Source organism: Aspergillus campestris, assembly GCF_002847485.1.
Source record: "Aspergillus campestris IBT 28561 chromosome Unknown P168scaffold_2, whole genome shotgun sequence".
Lineage (NCBI taxonomy): Eukaryota > Fungi > Ascomycota > Eurotiomycetes > Eurotiales > Aspergillaceae > Aspergillus > Aspergillus campestris.
In genome coordinates this window covers 1,120,975-1,133,394 of record NW_020194337.1, presented here as the reverse complement: position 1 = coordinate 1,133,394, position 12,420 = coordinate 1,120,975, and the positions used below count along the sequence as shown (strand labels likewise).

Below are 12,420 nucleotides of genomic sequence, written 5' to 3'. Positions count from 1 at the left end.
CATCTAACCACATTGGGCAAATCAATAAATACGCCTCCGGGCTTAGGCGGCGCCGGGGCCTGGCTAGACAGGTACAGTTCCATATAAACAATATATTTCAACTACCTATACATCTATCACACACAACATGGACATTCGTTAATTCGTCAATGTAGACATGGCCTAAGGCTTCATTCCTACAAGGATCACAGAAAAGCAGCAGACGTGGCCAAAGAAGAAAAGAGGCCATACAAAACGCGACCTGCAGAGCTGGCTTATCAACGACAGTCAAGAAAACAAGGATAATACAGAACATGCGCCTGCAAACACCGCTCCATGGCCATTCCAAGGGTTTACCAAGGTATCTCAATTTTCCAGAAAAGTCCCGCTTTACCGCCCGTAGCCACCGCGCACACTCGATCCGTAGTCGGTCGGTGGCCCGTAGTCACTGGGGGTGTAGATGTCCGCCGGCGGCGCGTAGTGTTGCCCGTGGGCGCCGCCGTAGCCGGTGGCGTTGAAGTCGTGGAGGACGCTACCGCCGCTGGAGGCGGTGGGATCGTAGGAGCCGTGCATGGCAGTGCGCCCGTGCGAGCTGGCCAGGTCGTCCGCCTCGCTCTGTTGCAACAGGGCGTAGTCTTCGTCGCGATCGCCGGCCATGGACGAGCCCATTCCCTGTCGGCCGGAGCGGAAGTCATCCTCTTCCTCGAAGTCGTGGGCGGGGTTGGAGGAGAACGCGGCCTTGCTCTGGGCGGCAAAGGTAGGATCCGAGACGGCATCGGGAAGCGTACCCGTTCGGCGGAAGTGCATGACGTTTCGGAAGGACATCCACGCGGTAAGGGCGAAGAGCAGGCTAAACAATTAGTCAACGAAAAAGATGAAGAAAGGAAAAGAGGAAAAAAGACTCACAAGATAGCAACTCCAAGAATGCAAGTAGCCGTGCTAATGTTGCATTTGCTCGCACTTCCATATTTCCAGTTATCGCAACCACTCTTATTGCTTTCCTTGGGATCTTTATTCTCCGCTCTCGTGGTCTTCTCCTTGTCCTTCTTATCGTCAGGCGAGTCCTTCCCCTCCGCTTTGCCTTGAGCGACATAGCTCGCGATGCAAATCCAAGCGGTAAACCACAACAGAGCGTAGAGACAGTCGACAGTAGCAAAGGCGTAGACGTTTCCGAACCGGCGTGCGCGAGGCCACATCGGCACGGCGACGAGGTAGATCAAACCGGGAATACTGAACCAGCACTGTAGTCGACAAGATACTTGTTAGCCCCCCTATCAATACGACCAGCCCCCCGAGGAAGATGTCAAACCACTTACCAAGGCAAAGTACCAGGCTGACCGTCCATCAATACCCCCGCCCTTTGTGAACACCGCGATGGTCAAGGCCCATGCCAGGAAGATGGCGAGCGCCTGCACGCCATGGATGATATTTTTTGTCCGCCCGGGGTTGAACGACGGCTTTGCTAACTTCATTTTGGGTGATGTTTTTGGGATGATATGGAGGAGTGAGAGGTGGTGTCTGTAGTGCCTAAGGGGCACGTCCTATTCGAGAAGCGAGGCTGTGTTGGGTTTTAAATGTCCGTGATTATGTCGAAGTGATGCACGAGGCTTGCGCTGTTACGCTGGAAAAAACCGCAGTGTTGTCTGCAAAAGCGACCGGTGTTGAAGTCGAGGAAAACAACGATGACGGTGGAATGGAAATGTTTATGTCCCACCGAGTAAGTGCTAAGTGGTGACGGTGACGGGGTAACCCAAACAACCGATGTTCGGGACGCTAAGGATTTAGTATTGTCGGCTGGACCGCCGACCGACAGGAATAAAAATAAAAACAAAAATGAAGATGAAAAGAATAAGAAGTAGACAAGGCCAAAGAGGATGAATCGAATGAGATGTGAACAAAGAGAAGAAAGAGATGAAGGATCATAAGTAAATCTCCTGCCTAAACACCACATATAATCAGGTCCAGTTCCACGGTATTGTAACTAATACGATGTGATACCGGATGATTACCTGCATAACTAGTCTGTGCCTGTCAATGCCATTCTTCAATACGTGCATTGTGCATATCTATGTAATCCGGACATTGATGTCAGTCTTCCCAACAACTGCACAGCAATCTTTACAAGATTGACGTCGATCTTCTACTATTGATGTAATATAAGTCTCGCGTGTTGAGATATTGAGGTACATCAGGCCGAAACAAGACCGTCTCGTCCTGAAGTGGTGTTCTATTCATGGAAACAGCAACGCCACTGGGCTGAGCCCTGCTGGATCCACTCAAGAGTCCAGATCTACATAGTACAGACTACAAGCTGATGGTCAGATATCGGATCAATCATATTGTCCAATTGTGTGGATTTTGCAGCAACTGAATAATGAATGCTGTACTAGCCAATAATCATAAAGTGGTCAAGGAAATGCTTCAAAACGCCAGTTGATGCCTTTGATACCAATTATTCGCAAAAATGAAAACAACCAAATCTCAGATATAAAGAAATGAATGAAAACGAAGATCAAGGGGAAAAAATAAAAACAAGAAAGAAAGATCACTTCGACTTGAGAGTCTCCCCACCCAACAGCGATCCAACTTCCTCCAACGGCTGCTGTACATGCACATGCCACCACCACGGCAACGGATCAAACGGAGAAAAGCGCCAGTTGTTCCAGAACAAGAGCCGATCCGCCTCGTGATGCGCCCAGTCGTCGAGGTGCTCGCACGCCGGATACAGCGCAGGGAGGACCCGGCGCACGTCGTAGGATTTGATCGTTCTGTACAGGCTGAACCGCCGGGTCTTCTCTGTGTAGATGGTGGCCCCTTCTTCTGCTTGTTGCCCCTGTGCTTCCTCCTGTGATCGGTCGCTGCCCTCCCGACAGAAGCTGGTAGTTGTGCACGGTGACAGCAGCGACAGGTAGCCCGTGATCAGCGACGTGCTACTGCCGTCCTGGAGGAGGTGCGCAACGGCGGAGGCGCCCAGCGTGCAGCCCGCGATGTGGACGACGTAGCGCACGGAGTTGGCCTCGAACTGCTCGTCCACGTGCAGCTGCACGGTCAGGTGGGTCGTCATGCGGGGTCCGCCTTTGGTCGCGAGCTGGTCCATGAGTTTGTGGATCGCGGTGGCGAGGCCGCCGTCCAGCCGCGACGGGCCTTGACCGTGGCTGTCACCCCCCGAGCGCAGCACCCGAATGGCTTTGACTTGGCCGCGGACGACGAGGAGCTCGGCTCGGAACTCGCCGAGGCGCGTCTGCTGCTGTAGCACCCATGGGTTTTCTTTGGAGATGGGCACTTCGCTGACTTGGGAGTAGGTCAGGCTGAGAGTCCGTTTCGGTAGGATCAGGGGGTCGCTGCCATCGTTGTTGTTGCTGCGTAAGTTTCCGGACCCGGCTGTGGGCTTGCGCAGGCGGAAGACCTTGCTCGGGGACCGGTGCAGGATCTTGTGGATGGAGTCGCGCGACTGCACCTGGTGGCGCTCGACGACAGGCAGGTCCTTTTCGGCGAGGAACTGCGTGAACAGATCCGGATTGCTGAAGCGCCGGGCCAGCTCCGGGTCGAGGTGGATGCACTTGCAGGGGGTGCGGCTCTCGAGGACCTCCTTGGCGACGGCGTCGTCAGCGGCTGAGGTCTCGGACGAGCAGGGAATCCAGAGGTCGACTTTCTCGCGCTGCACGATGTCGAGCAGGCGCGAGACGTACTGCGATTGCGGGATGCGGTAGCAGACGGTCAGCGCAGTGGACATGCTCTCGCCTGACGGCGGGGTCGGGCGGTCGTCGGTGATGACGTTGGCGCCTACGACGCGATGGCCGTGGAGGTACCAGCTGCGGGCGACTGCGAGTCCATGTGGTGTGTTGACGCCGCTGACGAGGATCGTTTTCGGATAGAAATGCACGTCCTGGAGGGCTTGTCTCCGGCGGCGGAGGACGTTGGAGGGGGAAGACAGCGTCCCCGCATAGTTGGCGAGGTAGAATACCACGAGAATGGTATTGTCGAGCGGGAGGAAAGCTACGGAGACTAAGACCCGTAGCAGATGGACAAGGGTCTGGAATTGAATTTGGTCCGACATGGTGATGAAGGCGTCTCGCCGGGGGATCGAGCCCAGGGCCCGTTGCACGGTCGGGGTAGCCATCGATATGGAAGGGGTGGTTCGGTGAGTTGCAAGAATTGATGCCAAATGCTCCGGATGGTGGCTAGGAGTCCATTGCTTTTGTCTGTGGTGTCACAGCAATGTTTTTGTTGTTGCTTCTTCTCTGGAATGCTGTGAGGCGACCACGTCACCGCGCAGGTCCGCGATCCTTGGTGCAACAGCTCAATCGTGAGCCATCGGGCAGGGACCAGGTGGCTGGGAACTGGGTTCCAGCCTTGGCCACATGGTACCAGTGAAAACCATGCTACTTCGGTGTCTTTGGGACTTGTTTCAGGTTCTGTTTCTCGTTTGCTTGTTGTAGCCGAATAGAGAGAGCTTGACTGGTTGGATTAGGGTTTGGGCAATCTGGTGACTAGATATATAGCATTCCGCCAGGGGATCTTGACACGTTCTGGCTTATATATATATAAAACTATACAGATGGACATAGGTATATATATCTATACATATATATATAGATATAAAAAGATGACATCTCTAACATATATATACACATATCTCATTGATGTTTAATCATGACGACGGAGCCAGCTGGCAGTCTGTCTCCGGGTAAGCGTTTAGCCTATGACTGGTATCCTGCTGTTTATATATTTAAATTTCTTGATCGGAACACTCAGAACCAAGGGATAAATCAAGAAAATAACCTGAATATTATAGTCTTGAAAGAATCCCCAATTTGTAATACTCCACACCTTACAACATGGTTCTCATACCGGACATCGAATCGAGCCCCGCCAGACCCAGACTTGCTCATCGCGAGGACCTTCCCCCGCTCCGGTCGGAGTTCGACGAGAGGAAAGAAGATAGTTAGCCCACCCTATATATTCCATATATAATCCCCACCCACCCAGCTCGAGCGGATTAAGATAAAATAAAATAAAATAAACAACACTGTATACACCAAAATGACTTCCAAAATCTTCAACGTCGGCGTCATCGGCTACGGCTTCAGCGCCAAAATCTTCCACATCCCCTTCATCCAGGAAGTGCCTCAGCTTAAGCTGTACGCCGTGGTTCAGCGCACACCCAAACCCGAAGATGATGCCGAGAAGGATCACCCCGGGATCAAGTCCTACCGCAGTGCTCAGGATATGGTCAAGGATGAGGCTGTCGAAGTGGTGGTCGTTACGACGGCGCCGGACTCGCATTATGAGTTGGTGAAGTTGGCGCTGGAGAGTGGGAAGAATGGTATTTATTCCTCATTTCCATTTTGATTCTTTTACTGGTGTAAATTTTCCATGTCAAAGGTTGCCTTGCTAATCCATAACCAGTCGTCTGTGAAAAGCCGTTTACTCCCACGACAAAGGAAGCAGACGAGCTGGTGGCTCTGGCAAAGAAGCAGAATAAGCAACTTGCTGTATTCCAGAGTACGTCTATCCCACATCTCCACTCCCCCCTACACTCCGAAGGGGGATAAGATAAAGAATACTGACAAAAAAAAAGACCGCCGCTGGGACGCCGACTTCCAAACGCTCCACAAGCTCGTCAAAAACGGCTCTCTCGGCCGCGTCGTCGAGTACGAATCGCACTTCGACCGGCACCGCCCGGAGGAGCCCGCCCCCTCCGTCTCCAAGTGGAAGAACAAGGTGATCCCCGGCGGCAGCGCCATCTACGACCTGGGCGCCCACCTGCTGGACCAGGCTGTGTACCTGCTGGGACTGCCGCAGCGCGTGACGGGCTTTATCGGCTCCCAGCGGGAGGTGAATACCTCCGGTTTTGAGGACTCGTTTACTGTTATGCTGCATTATCCGAAGGGCGCGATGGTTACTGCTAAGGCGGGGGTGATTAGTCCTGAGGAGGAGCAGTTGCGGTTTTGGGTTCGTGGGGAGAAGGGGAGTTTTAAGAAGGTGGGTTTCTTTCTATCTTATTTCTCATTTTGATCTGTTTATCCCCCCTCCCTTGGGGTGACGCATGTGCTGACAGCTACAGTACCACCTCGACATCCAAGAAGACCAGCTCAAGGGCGGCATGAAACCCGGAGATAGCGGCTATGGCCGTGAGCCGAGCGACCGATACGGTACACTGACCACTATCCAAGACGGCAAGCCCGTCAAGGAGGTCGTGCCGACGGTGGAACCGCCCACTTGGACGGAGTACTACCGCAAGTTGGCGCGGGCCCTCGCCGGCGAGGGTGACCTGCCGGCTAGCGGGGCGGAGGCCCGCGAGGTGATTCGGCTTATTGAGTTGGCGAAAGAGAGCTCTCGGCTTGGGAAGACGATGGATGTTTAGACTGCATACGTGATGTAGGGGGAGGAGACGTGTATTATCTGGTTATTGTGTTGTTGTGGTTGCTTTTGGGGATGCTTCTGGGGTATATAGGAGATTAGTCCATGTTATAATGATGGCAAGTTACGCCGAATTAAAGTTAGACATCATACGGTGAATGATACCACAAAAGAGTACAATAAAGATGGGTGTGTAGTTTAAACTCCGGTTACAGGGAGAAAAGAGACTGTTGTTTGAGTACTAAGTAATTATATAAGTAGCATAGAGGGTCATATTCATAATTCATAATTCATGTCTTATGCGCTGCTTCTCGCCGCTCAAAACGCTTACGAAAAGGTCTGGGTAATCGCCGCTGCTATCACACGACGGCAAATCTCCCCTGGCGATTCCACGTCCTTGCACCGGAGGCTCTCGAGATCCATGTCTTGTAGTCCCGCCTAAACATGGGCGAGAGGAATTTTATGGGGTGCCTTGTACTCAATGATAAACGCCGACTGCCTTACCTCGGGCTCCTTATTGTAGATACAGAATTGATCTGCTCGCGGCCGGGAGTTCCTTGGTTGCGTGACCGCCTGACTTTCTCTCTGGTTTATGAGTCGCGTGGTAGACACTGCCCGATTCCGTGGCTAAGCGGTTGGAACGACGTGGTTGCTTCTGGGTCAAGCTCAGGGCGTTCGTATCTGCCACGATGTCCCTCTCGTCCGTCAGGGTGTCTGCGTGGTTTTCAAACATGACGGTGCCATTTAGACGAAACCGTCGTCGAAATTGGGGACTCGCGTGTAGCTGCTTGATGATTGAAGCGACTCGCGATTCGACCGTCCCTGGGTCATCTAGCCGCGACATTGTCATCGTCTCCCGTAGTCCTTTGCCGTATTCTTTCAATGCGAGCAGCGGTGTGAAATGGCGTTCGGTCACAAAATCGGTATCCATCAGCTCCTTCCAGATTGCACTCTGTTCACAGGGGAAGTCGACCCATATCCGGCTTCTCGTCGGGCGTAGTATCTGCACGGCGTTTGCGTCCCCCATTGTCGAAGATCTACCACCCCGCTGGACAGACAGACCAAGAAACAAGTGCACATGGGAGGCTTTCAGGAGCTCTACAAGGGTTGTTGGCTGTGGTTGAAGGATCAATTGTCCTTCGGCTTGTATCCGTTTTCCTTCCGCTCGTCTCCATTGTACTTCGCTTGCTCTCGAAGTCTCCGTATTTCCTCGACGCGCTGGCGTAACTCCTGTATCTCCTGGAGGACATCTGGACTCTCATTGGATGAACGCGTCATCATGCGCTGCAATGAAAGAAGAGAAATCGCCATTCGACCCCAAAAGACATCATGGCACTTTCAGCTTTGGAAGTAGGTAGATAACCCCTAGACTCAGTGACAGGTTGTCTGTTGATGCATAACCCCAAGCCTGCAGCTCACCCAACCACACGTGACCGCCTGGTACATATTTGCGAGTCACCCATAGAGTTTGCACCTTTGTCTTCTGTTGAGTCACTGTTCGGTCAGGATATAACCGCCTATAGGACGGCCCTCAGGATATGCTGTTTACTGATGCAAGACTAGCCCCGGATAAAGTTCCCTATGATCGGCAACTTTATTCCCACCGGCCGGATACGCCTGGTAACCAACGATACGCCGTTTGGTGCCTTGAATGGTAGTCCTGGATCGTGTGATGTGGTAAAAACGGGTAATAATACACAGATGACCTCATCCCGATCACCCCGGGGCCGCTAAACCACATCGGGCATTTCCATTACTCGATAGAAATACTGTGAGTGGCAGGTTGGCCTGAGGAACCCCGAATTGTACCTACGGGGCAATTCATAGGCATGTCCCTTGTTGGAATTCTAGAGGGAAAAATACCAGATGAGAGAGTCCGCGGAGATACTTCTGGCTGAGCCCATAAGGGAGTCATTTTTGCACCTTTTTCATTTATTGTCCCGGTTTGACTGCGGGTACGGGGGTCACGTATATAAGACCAGGGGATTCCCATCCCCTACTTCTCCCTGCCCCGGATTTGGAGAACGTTGGTTCCTAATTTCTTACGCCGTTGACCTATGGTGTTGCCTATTCTATATCGAGTCTAGGTAAGGGGTTTTTTGCTTTTCTTGTCTCCACTGCTGGCATCGTGTCACTGTAGGGCTGCTGGTGATGAGATACGTCAATGGACCATTGGTCTTGGCGGGGATGGGACGGTCTTGTTTGCAGTGTGATATATGTAGTCCGATGAAAGATGTCTGATGTATATCTGTGTCTAGCTCTTTAGGTCCATGCGAACCGAATCCGTGTTGGGACACCCGACCAACTTCATGATACACCGTGGAATCCAACGATGAGGATGACTGTCTGACCCGGTGGAAAACGTTTCTTTCCCATGCAAAGCCAACACCCACCTCCGAGGCGCCCGGATTTCTCGCGCTGGCATGTCGACATCGATGCCGTGCTGAACCCCTATCTTCCTGCACCTCCATGGCGGTGGTTGCCTCGTCCCATCTCCCATTTCCTAGGATACCGAGGCGATCATCCTCCCCGGGCCCTGGGGAATATGGTGATCGCGTTCTGGTCCCTAATTGGAGCGTTTTGCGGCGTGTTGGTGGTGGCCGAAGTGTCCCTGCATGTGCCATCCTTTCAGCAGCATAATGCGCCTGTCATCATCGCGAGTTTCGTTAGTGCCCCTTGCTGCATGCATCGGTTTTTTCTCTCTCTGCTTTCTTTCCTACTGACAGGACGTTCCTTCAGGGTGCCGCAGCGGTGCTGGAGTTTTGCGCCATCGAGTCTCCCTTCGCGCAACCACGGAATGCCATCTTGAGCCAGGTGTTCGCCAGTGTCATTGGGATCGGAATTGGGAGGCTGTTCGCCTTGAACCCCCAAGCCCACGCTATGCCGGAAATAGGAGGCGCCCTGGCATGCGCCCTGACCATTGGGGTCATGGTCTTCACCAACACCGTGCACCCACCGGCTGGAGCGACGGCCCTGCTAGCCGTCACCGAGGGTTACGACATCGGGTGGTGGCTTATTCCGCTTATGTTGCTGGGGACCGTGTTGATGCAGGCGGTCGCACTCGTCCTCAATAACATCCAACGTCGGTACCCCGTCTACTGGTGGACGCCCCATCCGCTGTCGCCGCCGGAGAGGCACGATCTGGACAGCAGACGCCCGAGCAAAGAGGGAGGTTCAGTACCCACGGTCTCGGAGGATCAGCTGTTCGACGTCCCGGCGCAGATCATCGTCCAGGAAGGGAACGTGTACGTGCCGGACAATGTGTGGGTGTCGGCCGAGGAGATGGAGATGCTGCAGCGGATAAGTGAGCGGATGTAATTGCTGACGGTTTGTACGGAGTACACACTGGTCTGTACCTAGAGGTAGCTAGAGGTACCTAGACGTTTAGCCTTCGATTACTACATAGATGCTATCATTCGCCGGCCATTGGCCGCCTGGAAGCCTGGAGCGTCAGGCTGAAAGTCACGTGCCGCAATAGACCAATCAGCGAACGCCGCGCCACACAGAGGGCGACGATGACGTAACGCAGCCAATCAGCGGGCGACAAAGTCATCCACCAAAGAGATTTTCATTGACAGAGAGGCGGGATTACACCTCTATCCACCTTTTTTTCCTTCTTCTTTCTCTGTTTTATTTTATTTTGTAATTGGTTTATTTGATTAGAATTGCTGTCTTACCGAGATACTCTCTGCCTGATCGTCAAGCAGTGTCTGTCAAAAGAACAATCAAAAACCAAAAAAAAAAAAAAAAAAACTCTGATATAAGGATTGATATCAACACCTCAGGTATCATCATCATATCGATAAGGGCTTCGACTTTTTTTTTTTGCCTTAGTCAACCCCACTTAGCAGACTCTTTTCATCTCCTTCATCTCCCCTCCTTCCACCGACTCCCCTCCCCCCCGCTATCATCCTGGGATCCACTTCTCTCGTTCTCTGTGCCTTTTCTTTTTTAATTTTTTTTTTGCCCCTTCAGCTCTACGCTTAAATCGTCCCACAACCTAGTAAAGGCCTGTTAAGCCTCCTCCCAGTCTTTCTTCTCTTCTTTCCCCTCCTCTCCCACGTTATCACCTCTCCCCCCTCCCCCCCCCCTCTCTTTCTCTATACCCCACTCCTCCTTGTTCACACCCCATCTCTGTCAAAATGGTGTCTGCTTCCAAAGCCGCTCGTATGGCCAAGCGTGCCGACGACAAGAAGAAGTCGGGCAAGGGCGGCGATGAGACCCCCGTCGACGCCGGCGATGAGCAGCCCGCCACCACCACCGAGAAGATGAAGACGGTCGATAAGTTGACGGCACAGATGGACAAGCATGGTCTCTCGGACCGTGTCACGACCGGTGTCCTGTCGTCCATGCCCTCTTCTCGTGATGTGAAGATCACCTCCGCCTCGCTGGTGTTCCACGGCAAGGTCTTGATCACCGACTCGACCCTCGAACTGAACTTCGGCCGTCGCTACGGTCTCCTGGGTGAGAACGGTTGCGGCAAGTCTACCTTGCTCAAGTCCATCGCCACCCGCGAGTTCCCCATCCCCGAGCACATCGACGTCTACCTGTTGAACGAAGGTGCCCCTCCCACCGACCAGGGTGCCCTCGACTGGGTCGTCCGCGAGGCCGAGAGCCAGCTGGCTCGCATGGAGCAGCAGGCCGAGGAGGTCCTCGAGAACGAGGGCCCTGAGAGCCCCATCCTGGTCGACCTGTACGACGTAAGTTATATCCAACCCCTGATTCCTCGTCACTCGATCTAACGACGGTTCTTCCCTTGATAGCGTATGGATAAAATGGATCCCTCCACTTTCCAAGTCCGTGCTTCCCTGATCCTCACGGGTCTCGGTTTCAACAAGAAGACCATCCAGAAGAAGACCAAGGACATGTCCGGTGGTTGGCGTATGCGTGTCGCCTTGGCCAAGGCCCTGTTCGTCAAGCCCTCGCTCCTTCTGCTGGATGACCCCACCGCGCATTTGGATCTCGAAGCCTGTGTGTGGTTGGAAGAGTACATGAAGAAGTGGGACACCACCCTGGTTCTCATCTCCCACTCGATGGATTTCCTCAACGGTGTCTGCAGCACCATGATCGACATGCGCGGCAAGCAGCTGCTCTACTACGGTGGTAACTACGACTCGTACCACAAGACCCGCAGCGAACAGGAGACGAACCAGATGAAGGCCTACAACAAGCAGCAGGAAGAAATTTCCCACATCAAGAAGTTCATCGCCTCCGCCGGTACCTACGCCAACTTGGTCCGACAGGCCAAGTCCCGCCAGAAGATCCTCGACAAGATGGAGGCCGATGGCTTCATCCAGCCCGTCATCCCCGACCGTGTCTTCTCCTTCAGCTTCGCCGATGTCGAGAAGCTGCCTCCTCCCGTGCTGTCCTTCGACGACGTCAGCTTCTCCTACTCGGGTGAGTGGGAGGACACCCTGTACGAGCACCTCGACCTCGGTGTGGACATGGACTCCCGTACGGCCCTGGTCGGCCCCAACGGTGTGGGCAAGTCCACCCTGCTGCGTCTCATGACCGGCAAGCTGAGCCCCATCGGTGGTCGTGTCTCCCGTCACACCCACTTGAAGCTCGGCATGTACAGCCAGCACTCCGCGGAGCAGCTCGACCTGACCAAGTCCGCCCTGGAATTCGTCCGCGACAAGTTCCCCCAGAAGAGTCAGGACTTCCAGTACTGGCGTCAGCAGCTCGGCCGCTACGGTCTCAGCGGTGAGTCCCAGACCGCCCTGATGGGTACCCTGTCCGAGGGCCAGAAGAGCCGTATCGTCTTCGCCCTGCTGGCGATCGAGTCCCCCAACATGATCCTGCTGGACGAACCGACGAACGGTCTGGACATCCCCACCATCGACAGTTTGGCCGACGCCATCAACGGCTACAGCGGTGGTGTCGTGGTCGTGTCCCACGACTTCCGTCTGCTCGACAAGATCGCCAAGGACATCATGGTCTGCGAGAACAAGACCATCACCCGCTGGGAGGGTAGCATCGGCCAGTACAAGAACCACCTGCGCAAGAAGATGATCAGCGCCGGTGCCGTCTAAATGGCCTAGAGATTTATCTCTTGTTTTTTTTTTTGTTTTCATGATT

General features: G+C 53.7%; 6 protein-coding genes across 6 annotated transcripts; 3 read left to right on the top strand and 3 right to left on the bottom strand.

Moving 5' to 3' along the window:
- Positions 1–369: 369 nt before the first annotated feature.
- On the bottom strand, positions 370–1,451 carry P168DRAFT_315796 (uncharacterized protein; the record flags this gene model as incomplete). The annotated part of the gene is made up of 3 exons (XM_024839936.1): positions 370–829; positions 886–1,220; positions 1,296–1,451. 3 exons carry the CDS (start codon positions 1,449–1,451, stop codon positions 370–372), a joined length of 951 nt encoding a protein of 316 aa, XP_024695877.1.
- A 964-nt stretch (positions 1,452–2,415) lies between these two features.
- Positions 2,416–4,535, bottom strand: P168DRAFT_287773 (uncharacterized protein). Its single transcript, XM_024836646.1, has one exon. The coding sequence runs from the start codon at positions 4,097–4,099 to the stop codon at positions 2,525–2,527; it is 1,575 nt and encodes a 524-aa protein (XP_024695876.1). The 5' UTR covers positions 4,100–4,535; the 3' UTR covers positions 2,416–2,524.
- A 457-nt stretch (positions 4,536–4,992) lies between these two features.
- On the top strand, positions 4,993–6,486 carry P168DRAFT_287771 (putative NAD binding Rossmann fold oxidoreductase). Its single transcript, XM_024836645.1, has 4 exons — positions 4,993–5,305; positions 5,389–5,484; positions 5,561–5,964; positions 6,047–6,486. Exons 1-4 carry the CDS (start codon positions 5,023–5,025, stop codon positions 6,344–6,346), a joined length of 1,083 nt encoding a protein of 360 aa, XP_024695875.1. The 5' UTR covers positions 4,993–5,022; the 3' UTR covers positions 6,347–6,486.
- Positions 6,487–6,856: 370 nt separating this feature from the next.
- Positions 6,857–7,369, bottom strand: P168DRAFT_315793 (uncharacterized protein; the record flags this gene model as incomplete). Its single annotated transcript, XM_024839935.1, has 1 exon — positions 6,857–7,369. The coding sequence occupies one exon, from the start codon at positions 7,367–7,369 to the stop codon at positions 6,857–6,859; it is 513 nt and encodes a 170-aa protein (XP_024695874.1).
- A 936-nt stretch (positions 7,370–8,305) lies between these two features.
- On the top strand, positions 8,306–10,075 carry P168DRAFT_302240 (HPP family protein). Its single transcript, XM_024838635.1, has 2 exons — positions 8,306–9,007; positions 9,082–10,075. Exons 1-2 carry the CDS (start codon positions 8,717–8,719, stop codon positions 9,658–9,660), a joined length of 870 nt encoding a protein of 289 aa, XP_024695873.1. The 5' UTR covers positions 8,306–8,716; the 3' UTR covers positions 9,661–10,075.
- Positions 10,076–10,484: 409 nt separating this feature from the next.
- P168DRAFT_279266 (ATP-binding cassette family ATPase ARB1) lies at positions 10,485–12,374 on the top strand (the record flags this gene model as incomplete). The annotated part of the gene is made up of 2 exons (XM_024835767.1): positions 10,485–11,042; positions 11,106–12,374. 2 exons carry the CDS (start codon positions 10,485–10,487, stop codon positions 12,372–12,374), a joined length of 1,827 nt encoding a protein of 608 aa, XP_024695872.1.
- Between the last annotated feature and the right edge of the window lie 46 nt (positions 12,375–12,420).

Coding starts and splice junctions, on each gene's coding strand:
- P168DRAFT_287773 (XM_024836646.1), bottom strand. CDS start 4,099: ATGGCTACCCCGACCGTGCAACGGGCCCTGGGCTCGATCCCCCGGCGA.
- P168DRAFT_287771 (XM_024836645.1), top strand. CDS start 5,023: ATGACTTCCAAAATCTTCAACGTCGGCGTCATCGGCTACGGCTTCAGC. Junction 5,306..5,388: donor GCTGGAGAGTGGGAAGAATG/GTATTTATTCCT, acceptor ATCCATAACCAG/TCGTCTGTGAAAAGCCGTTT. Junction 5,965..6,046: donor AGAAGGGGAGTTTTAAGAAG/GTGGGTTTCTTT, acceptor TGACAGCTACAG/TACCACCTCGACATCCAAGA.
- P168DRAFT_302240 (XM_024838635.1), top strand. CDS start 8,717: ATGCAAAGCCAACACCCACCTCCGAGGCGCCCGGATTTCTCGCGCTGG. Junction 9,008..9,081: donor CTGTCATCATCGCGAGTTTC/GTTAGTGCCCCT, acceptor ACGTTCCTTCAG/GGTGCCGCAGCGGTGCTGGA.